At 45.1% G+C, this 19,633-nt stretch overlaps 2 protein-coding genes across 5 annotated transcripts; both read left to right on the top strand.

Moving 5' to 3' along the window:
- LOC136546955 (equilibrative nucleotide transporter 3-like) lies at positions 1-4,115 on the top strand. Of its 2 annotated transcripts, XM_066538909.1 has the most exons (11): positions 1-343; positions 417-535; positions 1,204-1,253; positions 1,345-1,449; positions 1,694-1,849; positions 2,176-2,319; positions 2,422-2,527; positions 2,859-3,034; positions 3,114-3,274; positions 3,392-3,644; positions 3,756-4,113. In XM_066538909.1, exons 3-11 carry the CDS (start codon positions 1,215-1,217, stop codon positions 3,861-3,863), a joined length of 1,248 nt encoding a protein of 415 aa, XP_066395006.1. In that variant the 5' UTR covers positions 1-343; positions 417-535; positions 1,204-1,214; the 3' UTR covers positions 3,864-4,113. The 2 variants fall into 2 exon arrangements, with proteins under 2 accessions (XP_066395006.1, XP_066395007.1); XM_066538910.1 differs by lacking the exon at positions 417-535 and having other exon boundaries at positions 3,756-4,115.
- A 10,914-nt stretch (positions 4,116-15,029) lies between these two features.
- On the top strand, positions 15,030-18,705 carry LOC136542450 (transcription factor bHLH130-like). Of its 3 annotated transcripts, XR_010780692.1 has the most exons (8): positions 15,041-15,472; positions 15,654-16,140; positions 16,313-16,602; positions 16,681-16,827; positions 16,917-16,982; positions 17,118-17,186; positions 17,385-17,516; positions 18,161-18,705. XR_010780692.1 is itself a non-coding variant. In XM_066534879.1 (7 exons), the coding sequence occupies exons 2-7, from the start codon at positions 15,678-15,680 to the stop codon at positions 17,448-17,450; spliced, it is 1,101 nt and encodes a 366-aa protein (XP_066390976.1). In that variant the 5' UTR covers positions 15,042-15,472; positions 15,654-15,677; the 3' UTR covers positions 17,451-18,104. The 3 variants fall into 3 exon arrangements, 1 of the variants encoding a protein (XP_066390976.1); XM_066534879.1 differs by lacking the exon at positions 18,161-18,705 and having other exon boundaries at positions 15,042-15,472; positions 17,385-18,104; XR_010780693.1 differs by lacking the exons at positions 17,385-17,516; positions 18,161-18,705 and having other exon boundaries at positions 15,030-15,472; positions 16,676-16,827; positions 17,118-17,188.
- The last annotated feature ends 928 nt before the right edge of the window (positions 18,706-19,633 follow it).

Below are 19,633 nucleotides of genomic sequence, written 5' to 3'. Positions count from 1 at the left end.
GATTGATGCTGCCAGCTGGACTTCCGGCCCCCATTCTCCTCTGCTGGGCTGCGAGAGTAGATTCGATTCGGCGTGCGCCCTCGGCGACTTGGTTGATCTACACTGATGCAGTGATGCTACCGTCTCCCGTCTCCGGCACGACGCGTGTACGCGGTACGGCGGCATCAGGCGCCGCTCATCGGCAGTGCAGCCCGGACCCCATTTGTCAGCGCGGAGGGCGACAAAACAGTGGGCAACAGCCGTCAGCCAGCGTCCGCTGCCTGCCTGCGGCCGCCGGCCTCGAGGAACCCTGGGCCCGGACGGTGCCGCCGCCGGCTTCTGCTCCTTGCGCGGATCAATTCAGGTTTGTCGCCTCTCTCTCACACACAGCCGACGTTTCGTTTCCTTTTAATTCGAGCGCGACTACGACTTCGCAGTCTCTACCTGAGGAAGAATCCGACGGGGGGCGGAAGAAGCTGGCAGTGCATAACCATCAGCACAGGATAAGCCAGCGGCCTGATCAACGCCGATCTGAGCCCTCGCTGCCGGAGTGCTGGTGACGTCTTCAACTCTGGTGTTTTTGCGTCAGTGCGGTTACCTTTTTGTGTTTGGCTTCGTGATCTCCTTGCACAATTTTTGGTTACCGGGCTCTTGTTCGATCTAGCTAACTATTAGCTGTATTAGAGGGGCTAATAGCTAATTGTTAGCTGGGTGGTAGATAAGACATTAGTTGGTTTATTAGGTGAGGATTTTTAGCTAACTTTTAGCAGCTAACTATCAACTATATGGATCAAACAGGCCCTAAGGTGGTCAGGATGGGGGCACGATTGTTAGGTTTGGGTTTCAGTCAGCAAATTAACCAGCCATGCTCTATAAACGAAGTCTTAAACTACACCTGGAAATGACATACAGATTCCAAGTCCAACCCTCCTATTTTTTAGGACCCGTCCAGCAGTCCTTTTATTTAAACCTGATATGATGTCGTTTTGCTTGTTCTTTACTTTCCTCAAGCAAAAGGTCATGTAGTTCTTTATAAGTAGTCCAGATTCTAAAAGGTTAATATATATCATTATGTGAAAAAGGTTTCATATATATGAGTAGTGATACCACCAAAGATCAAAGTTGTGTGCGTATCAAGCTTTTTGTTTCAGTTCTATCTCATCATCGTTCTCATATTAGTTGGGGTTATCATTTATCACAACCTCTCTTCTTACTAATTTTCAGGTTAACAAAGTATGAGCGATTCAGAGTGTGCAGGAGCACCTCAACTTAAGGTCCCTCCAAAGTCCAATCGTTGTATTGATCTTGTTTTGCGATGCAATGAATTGCTGTGTCCTCTGACTGTGTTGGTTTTGGACTTGACAGGGGAAGTACTTTGGTTTGCTGGTCTGCTTTCTATTGGGGAATGGATGCCTCTTCGCATGGAACAGTATGCTTACAATTGAAGATTACTATGCCTACCTCTTCCCTGTATGTTCATCCTTTACAATTACAGTATATATGATTTTTATTATTTATGCTCAGTTTCAAGTGCGCACCGGGTAACTATATATGTTCTATACCTTATCACCGTCGTTTCCGGTTAACAGCTTTTATATTGCTTTATTTATGTATTTTGAACCAATGGCACACGAAGCTAGAGAAATCCAATGGTAATGTCCTGTTATTACAAATCTGTGATGACTGATACTATATTTCCAAATAACTATTGCAGAAGAACCACCCAACCAGAGTCCTCACACTGGTATATCAGCCTTTTGCCCTGGGAGTTTCAGCTCTCCTAGCATACCATGAAGCAAAAATCAACACCAGGCTTCGGAATCTGACAGGATACACAATTTACTTCTTAAGTTCTTTTGGAATAATATTTGTAAGTGAATACCTATCTCTGAGGCAAATAGAGACGGTTCATAAATTATATTCCTTTAGCATGACTATGGCACCAGTACTAGTATATATTTTTTTCTTTTTTTTCTGAAAGATAGTATTAGCTAGTATGTTTCCCATTTGATATAGAGTTTTGCTCGAGTGGTCCTCTCCAAAAATTCTGCACGAATCTTAGAGCAGCCTGGTAATATAAAGCATAGTTATTCTATATACCACTTTATGCAATATAAATTATAAAGCATGGTTATTATATACAGTGCTATATAAAGTGTGGTTATTGATATCAACCTCATACCATCATGTTTTTAGCTGGATGTGGCCACTAAAGGGAAGGGTGGGTTTGGAGCCTTCGTTGGCATATGTGTAACAAGTGCAGCATTCGGGATAGCAGATGCTCATGCTCAAGGTGGCATGATTGGTGACCTATCCTTGATGTGCCCAGAGTTCATTCAGGTGACTATTTCCAATAGTTTTTGGTGTATTGTGGACTGATAGAAATATCTCAGTGCCTATAGTTGGCTGCTCTTATGTGCCCATCTACGTTTTGGTTTGCAGTCCTACTTGGCAGGTTTGGCTGCATCAGGAGCAATTACATCAGCTTTGCGTCTGATTACAAAAGCGGCTTTTGAGAACTCACGAGATGGTTTGCGCAAAGGAGCTAGTATGTCCCGTTCTTTCGACACATGTGAATCAATAAGTTTGTCTTAAATTTTATCTTATGTGTTTACAAAAACTAACATAGTAGATAGCCATATTATCAATGTTCTGCGTAATTTATCTTGTTAATTAGTACAGTAACAGGAATGCTACACGTCCTCTCATCTAAAAGAAACACAACCAGAAAAATAAACATCAAATAAATTAACATTCTTTTTTTCCCACCTCTGCTAGCGCAGTTCGTTATTTTGACATTCTATTTTTTTTTCACCTCTGCTAGCGCAGTTCTTTATTTTGTCTTACCAAATACTTTGAACTACTTCATTCGCATGCAGTGCTATTCTTTTCGATATCATGCTTCAATGAGCTATTATGTGTTCTTCTGTACACATTTGTCTTCCCCACATTGCCTATCGTCAAATTTTATCGCTCGAAGGCAGCTTCTGAAGGTAGCAAAACTGTTGCCGGTGACCTAGCTGCTGCAGGAGTCGCAACTCAAGATGATGAGCAAGTTTGTCTCATACTGATCGTTGCATATTCTTAACTTTACCGATAATCCATGGAAATATAGCATATGCTACTTTATGCAGGCTATGGAGGATCCGAAACAATATGTGCGACTAAGCACCAAACAACTGTTTCTGCAAAATATGGATTATGCGCTTGATATCTTTCTGATTTATGTCTTGACTCTATCTATTTTCCCTGGATTCCTATCTGAAGACACTGGATCACACGGCCTGGGTACTTGGTAAGATTTCTTTCATGTTTTTTTTCCTTTTTACTGACACCATGTGACTAGCTCCTACAATTTGTCATAATCTAGCGTTCCACATGAAAAAATTTCCCTCTGCTGTGTATTTTTCAGGTATGCACTTGTTTTGATTACAATGTTTAATACGTGGGATCTCATAGGCAGATATGTACCCATTATTGTCAAGCTGAAATCTCGGAAATGTATCATGGCAGCAACCCTCGCACGCTTTCTACTCATTCCTGCATTCTATTTTACTGCAAAGTACGGCGCACAAGGGTACATGATGTTTTTGACATCCTTCTTGGGGTTGAGCAACGGGTATCTAACGGTGTGTGTCCTTACAGAGGCACCCAAAGGATACAATGTAAGTTTTCCTCTGTTATATATATTTCATGCTATCAGTTGCTCAGGTTTTACAAAACGATTAACTATTTTACATAGACAAATTGATTTTTCATTGCAAACTTTTGTGCAGGGGCCAGAGCAAAACGCACTGGGGAATGTTCTTGTTGTTTTCCTCATGATTGGACTGTTTTCTGGTGTTGTGCTCGATTGGTTATGGTTGATAGGGAAAGGTTGGTGATAACTAAAGTCACCTCATAAAGGGTGTTACTCTTTTGCTAAGTGTATCCTGTTGATACATCGATGGAAAAATAATAAATCCGATTTGCTGATTTTCTTGCTATCTGTTAGCCTGGAAATGCTTTATCTTTTCGGAGTTGTTATTAAGTGCTAGTCCAAAGGATGAAGTGTTAGGACTGGTAGGATACTGAAACTAGCTTCAAGCGTCGTCACGTCTTCAACAAAGTTTTGCATGGTCTAATTTTTTAGGGGACAATAGCAGGTGCTCTGCCTTTTCATTATAGGAGGAAACATCAAATGATCACAATGTTGAGGCTTCCATAAGTTCCATGTCGAATAGGTGATGGTTTCAGTTCCGTAGTCTGAACCGTCTGACGAAGGTGTTCCCAGTGGTTAAGACCACCATGTTTGCAAGTTATTGACTCAGTTAGAGGTCTTGGTAGCCTATTGCTTCTGTAACGAGTACGTGCACACTTCCTTTTTTGTTATGCATCTTTCTCTAATCAAGAATTTGACAAAAACTCACTGCTACAAAACGACCCACTGATGGAATATCTAATGCTCCGGATGAAATACCAAATTACTCTGGTGCGTGCAGCCGGGGCGGGCGCGGCTAAGCGTTCCATCCGTCCTAGTATCTCTAAATTTATAACAAAAATTCAGTATGGCAAAGGCCACTCTACAATTCATTATGCAGCAGCTTTCATCAATTAGTTAGCAGCTCCCGCGCGTTATCCCACACCGCATCCCACGATCCGAGTCTGCATCCCATTCCGCGTTTGCATGCCGCACCCATGCCCATCCCGCACTCCCGCACCCATCCCTAGGCCCCACGTGGGTCCCTGTCACCTGCCCTACCTGCGGATGCGTGTCGTGGAGGCGTCTGCCGGCCTCAAACGTCCGCAGGGTGACCCACGGTGACGCCCCCAGCAGCAGCACGACGGTTGCGGCAGATGAAACATGTGCTCTTCCAGATTTACTTTTGAAACATCTAGATGAAACATTTACAACATACGTCTGAAAGAGATGAAACACTTGAAACATACGCTTGAAACATGTGTGTATAGTCATAGCAACATATGCAACATTGAGATTTACTTTTGTAACATCTAGATAAAATATTTGCAACATGAGTCTGAAACATTTAAAACACTTGAAACATATACTTAAAACATGCGTATAGAGCTATAGTAACATATGCAACATCTAGTGAAACACTTAAAACATATATCAGAAGCACCTGAAACACTTAAAACACAGGCTTGCAACGACACGCGAAGATCTATTTGCAACATTCAAATGAAACACTTGAAACATAAGTCTGAAACGCCTAAAACACTTAAAACACAGTGTTGCTGGTAGCCACAACCTACCTGGTGGGGAACTTCAGTAGCCAGCAAGTTCGGGTCCAGGGAAAGTTGAGAGCAACGGTCTAGCGTACACCTCAGGCGCAACGCGAAGGCCTCCCCTTCCTGTCGATGGGCACGCTGGATGGGGTCGCAGGCACATGCCTCCCCTGTCTCTCCTTTTGCGATGGGTGAAGTGGATGGGGGCATGGCGTGGGCAATGGAGCAGCGCGGGATGTGGCTAGGAGCGGCGATGGAGAGGAAGGCGAGCGGGAGGCATAGTGGAGCGCGGTTGCGGAGCAGTAGCGGCACTGCAGCGATTTTTTTTAAAGTGTGGTGCCTGAAGGAAAGCAGATATGAGAGCCTCGTGGACATCGTGGCCCATCAACAGGGCTGTCCGGATGGACGGATGTCCTGGACAAAGCATAGATTGACGGCAGAAATTGTTTTGGCAAAATTTACTACAAGACAATGAAAGTGACCTCTCTTTGTTAGCGGACATGCAAAATGGAGCAGTTTGCTATGGACACTCTGCTTCTTGTAAAATTTGCTGGTGGACATCGGACTTAATAAAATATTCATTTCCAGCTTTCGAGGAGAGGAGCGGTGAAATGTTCTTTATGCCCCTGCCTCTTTCTTCTCCCTCACTCCCTTTCTTTTCTTCTCGGGCACGGGTGGTTGGCGAGCAGCTCGACGCTAGAAGGGGAAGTGCCGCCACGTGGGTCTGCTGCTGCCAGGGTGGGGCGGCCGGCCTCTCCGGCTCGCGGACGAGGTGGACCGGCGGTGGGCGGGTGCGGGTGCGGGTCCTGGGCCTCGGCGACGGCGGGCTGCCGGCTGACCTGGACGCCGGTGAGGAGGAAGCTGAGCTTGCCGGTGAGGTGGTTGGCGGCGTGCATGTTGCGTTCGCAGCGGGCGCAGAGGGTGGCCTCGTCGGTGCAGCGAAGTAGGTGCGCCTCAGCCGCGCCGCACGCGGAGCCTGGCCCACGGTGGCGTCAGGCTGCAGGCAGACCTGCGAGCTCCCGCCGTGCGACATCAAAGGCCGGTGTTGTGCACCCCGCACGCGTCGTCGCCGTGGCGGAGCGCGTGCACCCCACTCCGCCTCGCCACTGGGGACCGCCACGGCTGCATCACCGTCTAGGACACCCGCGCCTCCATCCACGACTGCATCTGAGAGAGCCGGGCGTTGTCGGGCGAAGGAGCGATGGCCGAGGCAGTGGTCGTTGAGCCGGACGAGCATAGCACGTGGGTGGCCCACAGCCTCCGCAGTTCCATGCCTTGCGGACGCGCGACCAGGATGGGCTGGTTGCGCACCAGGCATCGGGAGAGAAGAACAGGGAGAGAGAGGAAGGGCCTGTTCGCTTGAAGTAACGTTTTAGCGAAATAATAATATTTTTCTTTAGCAATAAATCAGCATCAGCATCAACTGTTTTTTCAGTCATCCCCCGAAGAAGAAAGAGGCAGGGGCATAAAGGACATTTCATCACTCTTCTCTTTCCTCGAAAGCTAAAAATAAATATTTTATTAGGTTCGATGTCCACCAGCAAATTTGATAAAAAACAGAGTATCCACCAGCAAATTGTTCTATTTTACATGTCCGCTAATAAAAAAAGGTCACTTTCAGTATCCTGTAGCAAATTTTACCAATTGTTTTCAGCTATGCTTCGCCCATCAGGTATTCAGGTCATCTGGTGTGTTGCCTTGGTTGAAGACGGAGTGTTCGGCTGGTCCACGGCTGGTTTGTTTCAGCTTGTTTTAGTTTATTCTCTCTCACAGAATATTATTGAATCATCTAAAACCATTCAAATTTACTGTGCAGTGCATCAGCTTGTTTCAGCAGCTACGGATTGTGTCAGTGCTAGCTTTAGAGTCACAGGCATTACAGCACATTCTGCACATTCTCCTTCTGGCCTTGTTTAGATGAGCCCCAAATTCCAAGTTTTTTCACTCTCTCTCCATTACATCAATTTTTAGCCGCTTGCATGGAGCATTAAATGTAGGTAAAAAAAATAACTAATTGCACAGTTTAGTTGGAAATCACGAGATGAATCTTTTGAGCTTAGTTGGTCCACGATTGGACAATATTTACCAAATAAGACGAAAGTGCTACTATTCATCGGGTTGAAAAAATCTTCAATCTAAACAAGGCCTCTGTCAAGAAAACATGTAGCTACAGATTGTGTGTAGATAAAAGTAGTATATGGCTGACTAAATTTTTAGTAAATATTATTCACATTTATGACTCCAAATTAATTTATTAAAAAATATATTTTGTAATTAATCTAATAGTATTTATTTGATATTATAAATATTAATATTTTTTTATCTATCTCGCATTGCACTTGTCACCGACACCTTTCTCTAGATCCTACACAGAGCGGGAGCTCTCTGCACTGAATACTCTTTTAATTAATCAAACTTGAGATATTAAACATGATATTCAACATGTTCGCTCGTTGGTTTCAGCCAGTCCAAATCAGTCAGTCAACAGTATTTTTCTCTCACAACAAACCAGCATCGGTCAGTCCAAATCAGCCTAGAAATCAACCAACGAACATGTCGATTACGTTAGAATTGCATGTTTTTTCGGATGGAGGGCGTACGAGTTGATCTCAGAATACTAGGCATAATAATACGAGATTTCGAGATCGCGTTTTGGGACGAATTCAGCGAACCTATCGCACTTGAGCTTGGCAGATTTTTGTTGTGTCCTCGAACCAAGGAACAGACACTCGAGGTTGCTGATTGGAGCCGGATCTAATTGGGTGGCGCAGGATGTACCTGTACCTGTACCTGTACGTGTCGTTCATCCGCGTCTTCCACGTCTGCACACCTGCGTCTTCTTCATCTGTAGCAGCATGTTCGGTTGGCTGGTTCGTATCGTGACTGGTTCGTTTATGTGAGAGAGAAGTACTGCTGACTGGTTCGTTGGAACAGTGTCCATGTGAGGGGGTTGGCCAGCCCAGCCAGCCAGCCAGTCCCAGCCGAACACGGCGTAGGCTGTCGCCAGTTTCATCCGCTTCTTCGTGTAATCATCGTCGTCATTATCACATTATAAAAGAGCAAGTTTTTTTAAAAGGTTCTCCCTCTATAATAATCTTCGATCTAGACGCCGTGCTTTACGAGCCCTCCGTCATTCGTGATCTTACATGTAAGATGTAAGACTCCTCGACAAAGATTCATCCTAGACCTGGAAAAAGGAAAATAATAAAAAACTGAACACACGTGAGATGTAAGACTCCAACGCCCATACGAGCCAAATTATCATGTTCGAGGACTCCGACGCCCAATGCCCATACGAGCCAAAAAGGACTCTGACGCCCGTGCGAGCCAAAATATTAATATTAATGCAAAACTTATTTATATGAGCCAAAAATATTATTGTGAAACATGTTTGAACTCGATGTAAAAAATACTAATGTGTAACATGTTTGGACTCACAGTTGCTCAGTAGGAGTATATGCATGGCCCTATCATTGAGTTTGAACCCATCTATAAAGATATTGTATTTCTATATTTAAAGAAATGTCTATGATATATATGAACTAATATATCGAGAACTCAATTAATATTCCCATTGCATTTGAAATATTTTTCGTAAACACGTGCTTGTCGCATGGGCATATTTGCTAGTGATATAAAAATAAGGATAGAACTAGAGTTGCATTCTAAAAAATACAGAGAATGAATAATGAAAAATAGTGTCCTTCACCGATAAGAGAAACCGCGCTCCTAGCGTCCGGATGTACGCCCGTGGTTGCAATCCGTTTTCGCACGTCCACGCATGGGTCCGCGCTGTTCGGATATCGCTCACCCGTGCCTACATCCCGTGCACCCACGGGGAGCCCGCATCGCCGGAATATCACCCGCGCCGCGCGTCCGCAGGGATCGATTGCACCCCCTCCAGCTTCATCACATATGAAACACTCGATTTATTTTTAAAACATCAAGATGCAACATTTGCAACATACAAAAAGAAAGATAAAACACTTGAAATATGCGTCCGAAACTCTAGCAAAAACACTTACGCAATATCCAGAGAAAACACTTACAACACATGTGTGAAACACACTTGCAACATACTTCTAAAAAACAGATGAAATATTGGGGACAAACGCTTGTAACATATGCAACATTCCGATCTAGTTTTGCAACATCCGTATAAAACAATTGCAACATACCTCTAAAACATTTGAAATGTGCACTTGCAACATGCATCGTATCCTGGTGTGGCATCCTCCGCCGTCTGCATCGGGGCGCCACAGTCGTAGCAGGAAGTGAGGTCGGAGGGCTTCCTCGCCAGGGTCGGGTGCTTCTCCTTGTGCTGGCAGTGGTTGTCAGCGTCGTCGAGCGGGGCGGGGCGGGCAGAGTAGGAGCAGCGGGACGGGCGGCGGAGCAGCGGCAGGTGCAGCGAGGCGGGCGCGCGGAGCAGCGACAAGGGCAGCGCGGAGCATGTGCAGGAGCAGGGCGAGCGGACGGCAGGAGCAACGGAAGGGACGCGGGGGCACGGAGCAGAAAGGGATGGAGCCGGGTACGGCGCCGCGATGCTGGAGAAGGCCGCGGCGAGCAAACCCCGCGATGGAGACTCCCGTGGCGGTCACATGCTTGCGGTGGTGGGGAAAGGAAATGTCTGGCCTTTTTTCTTTCGGAGAAACCGCGGAGCAGGCCTATTAAACCCAATCGCTGCACATGACCAGGAACAGGGTGTCCGGACGGATGACGCTTGGACAGATGTCCTCACCAAAGCATTATCGTAAGAGAAAGGGGTTAGCATGAGCCTTGAAGAGACCTGGTTAGCAAATGGCGCATCAAGCGAAAGCAGGTAACAACAGGATGGGACTGGGCTGCGCCTGGGCTGCATTGCATGCACCGATCTGCCGAGCCCTGTAGGCTGCAGCCTGCAGGCCTGCAGCCACAGAACTTGCAGCGGAGTGCCGGAGTCCCATCCCTGGCCGACCGGCGGCCGCCCCCATGCTCGCACTCCAGGCGATGCTTTTGGGCAACGTCAAAATACCTTTGCTTGCTGCTGATGCTGAATAGGCGCACTCGTACGTTGCTTAAAATGGTCACAGAGAAGCAACTGGTCCCGCCCTTCCTTCCAGACATTACGGGAGGAGGACCAGTCCGTTTGGCGTCCAAATATATGGCAGTAGTACTGCTCAAGGGTCCTCCAATCATCACGAAGGCCTTGCATTGCATAGATGATGTTCAATGATTCGGCTCACCTGAGCCCTGGCTTGCCCGGTCAGTGTTGCCTCCTCCTACCTGGCGAACAGAGAGCTCGGCGAAGTCATCTCACACACCAACCTGCTCGTCAGTCAGTGAGGTCATTCCCAACAAGATACTAGTATCATCCACGTTAGCAGGGGCAGAGCCAGAAATTAGATATAGAGGGGGCCGGACATACAGTATAGTAGAAACTTCTAATAAAATGCGTAGTAATCACGATTAAGACCCTATTTGGAACACATGACTATTCTATTTCTATGTTTTTTTTCATGTGAAATTCCTATATTGTTTCTATAAAATTATATGTTGTTCCAATTATACCCTAAGAATTGATTCTATAGTTTGATTCTCCAACTCTTCAGGCCATCATACCTGATTGTTCTGTTCTACTTTGTGCATAAAAAGCAGCCGTAGCCAAATATTTATAGAGAATGATAGCTTAAGACATATTAGAACTAATTAATGAAACGAATTATTGCAGCTGAAGTTGGGAGGGGCCAGGCTCCGCCACTGCACGTTAGAGAATTCGTTACGTACTCCATCTGTCTATAAATAAATTGAAACTATCATAAGTTAAATTTAGCCGGATCTATAGAAACTATAGAAAATAAAGGACACCAATATTTATGACACAAAATTCATATTATTAGATCATACACCATAAAATATATTTTCAGTGTACTTTACACTTTTTTCTATCAAGTTGAAAACTTAAAATAGTTTGATTTAAGAAAATTTATTTTGGAACAGGGAGAGAGTATGCTTTTGGCATGGCAGTATATTAAACAAGAAGAGATAGGGAAAGTCAGTGTTCTCATGGAACCTAGATACAGAACCCAACCTTGGAAGCCGCACAATAGTGTTGATGGAGTTGTTTTATGCTCTATTATCAAAGGAAACATCAAATAACAACTAATTGCTTATAGGCTATAAAGACCATAAGAATTTTAGCAAAATTATGGCACATTTTAATCTACAAAAATAGTATGATAGATGTGTCGAATATGTGCAGTGGTGATCTTGTCAAATTACATATTAGCAACGTGCTAGTAACATATAACCTACAGATCATGTAATAAATAAATAAATAAATAAATAAGGCAACAAAAGTTGAAATGGTATATCCAATGCCTAAGAAACCAGCAACGCTGCTTTGCTCAGTCGAGCAACTACTCGATGTCATCAATCAAGAGTCGATGCAGGCAAATGTTTGCAACCATATCCTGTGAACATCCGGCAGTGGTTGAGCTTGCCTCTAGGAATTAGTCGATCACCGTCGTGTACAGGAGCGTGTTAGGATGTAGGCAGACACGATTGAGCAGTTACGCGAAGAAGTGCTCTCCAAAAATTTGATCGCACGCTAACGTTCATGTGCCACTGCAGATGGTGTTTTGGAGGCATAGACAACTAAAAGTCCGTGCGCACAAGTGTTCTCGACCGAGGAAGATAGAGCGCAGGCATGTCAGTTTCAATCGACAAAATATAGGCATCAAGTATTCAAGTTACATGCGGTCTGGTCCAAGCACACACATACATACCATGTCTCGTCATGGCTCGGTGGTGGTGCATATGTCTTCCTCCTCTCTCACAATAGATAAGTTTCAAAAAAAAAAAAACTTCACAATAGATACATAAAAACACCAGTATAAGGTGGTGTGTCAATTTCTCACTCATTCTTAGAATTTATTAGATTTAATTGAAAATATGAGGCAAGTCCAATTAAAATCAAACAAACATAAAGACACGAAGCATTTTCTGATGGCACGGTGAATTGAGCGGAGCTCGGCCGGTTGGGTTCTTTTGTGGTGGAATCTGTCTATCCGAATTTAAATCCACGGGTGCTTGTATTTTTCTGAATTTATTTTAGGATTTAACGTAGCTATTCTTTCAGTGGTAGGCGCCGTGTCCATCGACAGCAAGGTGCCTGTGAGGCGAGTAGGGTGAGTGCGCTCGTAACTGGGTCTCCTAAAAAAAGTTTTCTGATGGCATGGTAATTTTGGAGAAATGACCAGAAACAATAATTAGCCTTGTAGTATTTTTTTTCTTTTTTTTTGTGCACTACATCTTTTCACTCTTTATTAATTTTCTTGTCCAAACATAAAATGCCAAATATTTTAGGACTGAGGGAGTACACTAGGTTGACACTTCGAATTAATTTTCCTCAGTCCACCATCTAAGATGTTACTAGGTAGCGTGCTCGTGCGTTGCTACGGAATAACTAAATCTTTTGTACTAAAAATATACGGATCGCACAATAAGATAACAATACTGTTAAATTAAATACCGACGTCAAAGTGACATTTAATTCAAAAGGCAAAGTTCGTGAAATTAACACAGCCACGGAGAGCGCGACGTCGTAGGCTCACAAACTCTACTATATAGATTTTTTCGTGATACGACTAAGATAATATTTTATATCGGTAAAAAGAATTCTATGATATCCATTTCTTTCACGCGCTAATAAATCCATGAATAAGTTCCGCTGCATCTCCATATAATCATGTACAAACAGGTTTGAGTATATATGCAAATAGGTTCGTGCCCGTGCGTTGCTACGGGACAGCTAAACTTTTGTACTAAAAACACACGGATCGCACGATAAGATAACAATACTGTAAAAGTATACGACCGACGTTAAAGTGACATTTAATCCAAAAAGCTAAGTTCGTGAAATTTACACAGTCACAGAGCGCGTGGCGTAGCGGCTCACAAACTCTACTGTGTAGATCTTTTCGTGATGCGGCTAAGATCATTTTTATACCGACAGGAAGAGATTTCCGATATCCATTTTTTTCGTGCGCCAACAAATCCACGAATAAGTTCCACCACATCTCCATACCATCCTATACATGACGCTGGCAAGCGAATTAGCCACAACTTATGTAATTAGTTTTATAATTAGCTAATGTTTAGTCCTCCTAATTGATATCTAAAAATTCAATGTGACAGGGACTAAAGTTTAGTCCTAGGATCAAACACCCCTGACTCTCGACACCTGCTGGCTGCTCACTTGCACCACCATGCCTATGTGTCTGCACGTATATACTCTAATGCCAGAACATCTAATATGATCTTTATTGTCCACCCTTTGAAAATATCATAACTTTAAGGTTGCCATTTATGTATGCTGTAGGATTGTGATACTTTGCACTGATCCATGAGGGTGTCTATGAGAATTGAAATTTTTTATGCCATTATGATGTCTAAGCTTACCAATCAGACAGAGAGGAACTTGATTGTTAAAATATTTTCAACACTGCTTTCATATACTCCCCCTGTCCCAAAATAGAATTCATTCTCGCTTTCCGAGAAGTTAACTTTTTTTAACTTCGACCAATTATATATAAAAGAATATTAATATTTATAATACATAATTAGTATCATTACATAGAACATTGAATATATTTTTATAATAAACTTATTTGGAGATATAAATGTTGTACATATTTTTTACAAACCTAGTCAAAGTTGAGAAAGTTTAACCTACACGCATCCCATAACGACTTATATTTTGGGTAGAGGAAGTATATGCTAATGGGAGTAGTCAACTGAAAATGGTGATGAACACAACAATATTTTCATATTATATGCTAATGGGAGCACGAAGAAACGCAAGGGAATGGACATATATACTAATGGTGGGAATATTCGTTTAGGAAATTGCAGAAGGTTCACCAGTCTCATCATGTATAACCTACACATCTTTTATTTTGCACCACTGATGTTTCCTTCCATGCATGATTATTGTTTTCTTCCATGCATGATTATTGTTCCATGCATGATTATTGTTTCTTTTCATGCATGGTTATTATTTTCTTTCATGCATGATTATTGTTTCCTTTCATGCATGTGGCCTCAGGTGATCGATTTGTTTTCTTCAAAGTAGGTGAGGATCGCAGGGATGACAGTTTCTTTTTCTATCGTGCCTTTCCTTTTCTCGCTCGCCCGTTGGACAGCGTGGGAGGTGGGATCGATCGTATGGGAGTGGCAGACGAACGAACCAAGGCAATTGTCGTACCAAAACGGTGTCTACACTTGTTCTTTTTAATTGTAGGAGAAGGAGATTGAGTCGAGGATAGGGAAGAAATGGTCTGCGGTGGCGTTTGCAGGTGGGGAAATTCTCGCCCCTCATGAACGAAGGCGGGGACCTGATTCCCAATGTTTTTTTTTGTTGACGTCTCTACTCATTGTGTTCATCGGAGTGTTGCTGCTGGAGAAAATATAAGCATAAGAACAATAAATTTTAAAATACAACAAGTCTTAAACTATTTGTGAATATCTTATGAATATGTCTGGGTTAACTACACGGTGGTTTGGGTCTTGTTTGACTGGACTTTAGCTCCATAGAAATGGATCTGGCTTCATTTTTTTTTTCTTCAAATCAGGCTTCAGTCAAATTGACCTAGAACACAAGAAGAGCACCCCAAAACTGCACTCCTGACTCCTGAGGCTCCCCAGTTTCGCTACAGTGCTCCGGTAGCCGAATAGAAGCCTCACCGAACAAGACCTAAAAAGGAACATTTTTTTGGCAGCCACCACTTACACCCCCATGGCCCCGTCGCCCGGCCGTGAGACCCAACGCCGTTTGGACGGCTGCAACAGCCGCAGTGCCGCACGCCGCGAGCGTCCCGGACCCGGGCGCGGGCGGAGACACATCGCATCGCCATCGGCATCGCCGCCCAACCGTGGTTGACGAGCAGCTGCAGATCACCCAAGCCAGAGCCAAAGCGAGCGCAGCGGCGCACGCGCACTATTTATCGTGCGCAGCAGCGGCGCAGCCCCTTTCTCCGCCCGCCCCCACCACGCACCGCCCGACCAGCCACGGGAACCATGCCGCCGCTCCTATCCGCCCCGTGCCGTCGCTCCCCAGCCCCGCGCCGCCGTCCCTGCTAACCCCGTCCCCTCCGCCTCGCCTCGTGCTAAGGAGGGCGGCGGTGCCTCCTCAAATCCCCGCCGACACCTTCTGCCGCCCCCAGGTGGATCCCGCCCGCGGACTCCAGGAGGGGCTAGCTAGCTCCCTGATCTGAGTTGAAATTAGGTATGCTCATCATGCCGTCTCCATGATCCAGGAGCTCTTCCGTTGCACGAATTTTGGTTCAATCTCTAGATGAGGAAGACGGAGTGCTGTTTGCTTAAGTCTTCAGGTTGTTCGATGCTATGCTTATGTGAACAGATGATCAAAATTGCTTTTTTTTCCTTCTCTTTTTGTTCTTGTGCAGGATCTGAACCTGCCGGGCGAGCTGATGTACGGCTCGCCGGTGTCCAAGGACCTCAACCTCCCGGTGCAGCCGCCGCCCATGGCCTCGTCCGGGCTGCTGAGGTACAGATCGGCGCCCAGCACGGTGCTCGGCGACCTCTGCGAGGACTTCCTCCCTTCCGCGCCCCGCGCCGCCAGCCCCGACGCCGCCGCCGCCGCCGACAACGTCTTCTCAAGGTTCCTTGCCGACCACCACATCCGGGACGACAAGCCGTCGCCGCCGCCGCCGCCGCCGGCTGCCCCCGCCGCGGTCCACTTCCCGAGTGAAGCCGACATGGCCTCCCAGCAGCAGCAGCAGGAGATGGTGGGCGCCAAGTCCGTCCTCTACCGCACCGTGAGCTCAGGCATAGAAACCGCGGCCGCTGTCGGCGCCAGCGCCAACGCTAGCAACCTGATTCGGCAGAGCAGCTCCCCCGCCGGATTCCTCGATCATTGGAACATTGACAACGGTTGGTCTCTCCTTAATTCAGCCTTCATTTGGTACGACCGTAGTTACCATTCCCTGTTTGCTTCCTTGGCAGCAATTATTGCGGTTCTTGGAGCGTTTTTCTTCTTGGAAACATTTCTATTTCTGGAACTGACACTGAGCGTGTCCCACCTACGCTACTTTGCTCAATTCAGGATACGGGGCCATGCTGAGGGCGGGCATGGCCACCGCGGACTCCCTCGCTGGTAGCGGTAGCAGGCTAAAGGGGCAACTGAGCTTCTCGTCACGGCAGGGGTCATTGATGTCCCAGATCTCAGAGATGGACAGCGAGGAGGTTGGAGGGAGCAGCCCAGAGGCTGCCGGTGGCGGCAGGGGGTACATCCCTGGGTACCCAATGGGTTCTGGGTGGGAGGACTCATCGGCGCTCATATCAGACAATTTGTCTAGCATGAAACGCCCCCGGGACTCTTCGGAGCCTGGCCAGGTACGGGGGTTACTCTATCAGCATTTTCCGTTTCTTGTAGTACATCTATGTGGCGAACTGACGATGCCATCAGTGCAGAGCGGCCTCACGCACCAGTTCAGCCTGCCCAAGACGGCATCGGAGATGGCAACTATTGAGAAACTCCTCCAGTTCCAGGACGCTGTGCCTTGTAAGATCCGTGCCAAGCGGGGATGCGCCACTCATCCACGCAGCATCGCCGAGAGGGTCAGTGAATCCGTTTTCTTGCATAGAATTCCTTAGGTTTGGAGTCTGCAGCTGAGCAAATGGCTGATGTGCTGATCTGTGGTGCCCAGGTGAGGAGAACAAAGATCAGTGAGCGAATCCGAAAGCTGCAAGAACTAGTTCCAAACATGGACAAGGTACTCCACATTCTGTAGCCATGGCAACCCAATAGGCAATAGGACATGGACATTGTGTGTGTGGTTAGCAAAGTTTCTATGTGAGGACCACTCCATAATTGACTTGTCTATAACCTACACTTCCATTTCCTGCAGCAAACCAACACATCTGACATGCTGGATTTGGCTGTCGACTACATCAAGGATCTCCAGAAGCAGGTTAAGGTAAGCAATCCAGCAAATGAGCACTTGTCGGTATCTTAATAAGAAAGACCTGGGCAGTAAGGTCTAAACCAAGCTATATTGATTTGTTGCCCTTTAACTGAAAGGAGAAAGTTACCTATAGTGTTCTGTTAGACTTATCTGAAATACACACTCTGAAACAGAGCTTGAGAGTTCCTTCCTGCTATCTGTTCATTGAAGGTGCTAAAGGAGAGCCAAGCTAATTGCACCTGCTCAGGAAGCAAGAATCAGCAGCACTCTTGCTGAAGCCCTGATGCACACTGTACATGACCTGCAGACCTCGAAAGCATGTTCACTCTGGATAGAAAAGATGTAAGACAGCTCTCATTTTCTTTGTGGGGTTTGAACTGCAGCAGTTGAGAGACTTATCTACCAGGCAGTGTAGCTTTATACTCCCTCCGTTTCAAATTATAAGTCTCTTTGACTTTTTTGATACATCTACTTTGCTATGCATTTAGATCTAACATATGTCTAAATACATAACAAAATGGATGTACCAAAAAATTCAAAGTGACTTGTAAGTTGGAACGGAGGGAGTATGAGCGAAGGGGAATGAAGCAATGGCATCATCATCAAGCATTCAAGATTTCAAGTGATAGGGAGAAGGGTCAAAGTGGGAAGATATATAGGAGAAACAACTGTATAGTTTGGCTGTTGCTTTGCTATATATATTACTACTACCCTTTCGGTAGAAAGTGGTTAATTTACCTCTATTACTACTAGCAGCAGCTGTAAATGTGCCGCATATAAATAATAGAAAAACTTGGAGGAGTTCAATGCAAGCAATAGTGTTTCAACTCAATGAACATATGGTTGAATTAATGGGCATCCTCTACTGGGGTCTGGGGGTAGTCCTGCTTCCTCTCGGACCTCAGGCTGGTCCTGAAGCTGTTTGCTGCTCATCTATCTGACATTCTTATATCGATGCTAATATAGCTCTATTGCGACACCAACAGAAAAGATTCAGGCTCTGGACATGGATTCCGTAGCCTTGGTCTTCTCAGCTGCAGTCTCGGAAGGGCCTGGTAAGGTCATATTTTTGTTTCAGCCCAGGAAGATAATTGAAATGCTGTTCAAATACTGCAACTTCTACCTTAGACACTGCTAGACGTGACAGACCCTCACATAGTTCCTTCCCTGACCCTCTCACATGCCAAGTATGTTTTGCCACTGAAGCACACAAACAGCACACATCACTGAAGATTTCTACTTGAACACATTGACATGATTATCTCATTATCTGTATATTTTTGTGTGAGCGCATAACAACTTTGTAAAATGAGGAGGCCGGATTCTTGGATAGGGGATGCAAAAGTTACCACTGGATACCCAAGCCTTCTCGTCAGACACAACTGAAACTGCCTGGCAGCTGACTAGTAGTAGTATTCATACAGAGACGAGGCGTATTCAAATTCTCGGGAGCTACATCAATGCTAGGATGAGTTTTGACTTTGAAGAGTTGGGGTGTGTATGTTGAAGGGTTCTCTAATGCAGTTGGTTTCTTTTAGCTAAATGTGCATCGAGTGGTTCTACAAAATTTACAGTACACATAGTATGCCACAACTATTTAAAGATTGTGTTTGGTTTAGCTTCTTGAAAGTGATTCTGCCGAAAAAAACGTAGAACACCAACTAAATGGGTAAATGGGTGGAACCTAAAGCTGCTTTTTTTTTTGAATGTGTGTTCGGCTGGCCTTAGAAGCAGCAAACTTTTGCGTAATATAATTCTCGCAAGACCTTAAACCTTGGTTTTGGCTTTTAGCTTTTCACAACACATAATTTGTAGCGGCAGCTTATAGCTCACACCAGTTTTTTCGCACCTTATAAAATTTGGCTTATGCTGATGCTTATGCTGAAATGTTGTGAGAGAAAAACACTGTTCCATGGCTGAAAAGTGGTGCTGAATAAGCTCAAGCGAACAGACTAAATTAGAGAGTGTAATGTAGGGATGAAGTAGACATTTGGTAGGCAGTAATAGAAAGAACAAAAGAGATGGAGAAAATAATCGAAAGTCTAATTCTTAATTGTATAAGATGATGTTAAATATTGATATGAGAAGAGGGGAAAACACAAAAAAAAACATCATTAATAACTAATTAATTAGAGTACTATGTTGCTAACTGAAGAGGCATATTGTAGGGGGCATAGAAATGTTGGTTGCCCAGTTCGTGTTGGTTTCAAGTAGACTGCCTCTCTAGCGATGTGGTTTTTGTTAACCTACTGCAAGCAGTGGAGTATTTGTTTCCAGTCTTTATGCTTTACTCTTGGCTTAAGGCAGCTGAGCAAATTTCTCCGGAGTTTTGAGACAGACTGCACGATGCACCAAGCACATGGATCAAGATCCTCCACCTCCTTGGGTAATCGCAAGCGCAAATGCCAACCCTCCACCTCCTTGGGTAATCGCGGGAACCTGTAGCTGAAAGCTCTCAT

Source organism: Miscanthus floridulus, chromosome 3, assembly GCF_019320115.1.
Source record: "Miscanthus floridulus cultivar M001 chromosome 3, ASM1932011v1, whole genome shotgun sequence".
In the NCBI taxonomy this organism is placed as follows: Eukaryota; Viridiplantae; Streptophyta; class Magnoliopsida; order Poales; family Poaceae; genus Miscanthus; species Miscanthus floridulus.
The sequence above is the reverse complement of the archived record's forward strand: the minus strand, read 5'-3'. Positions and strand labels throughout refer to the sequence as shown.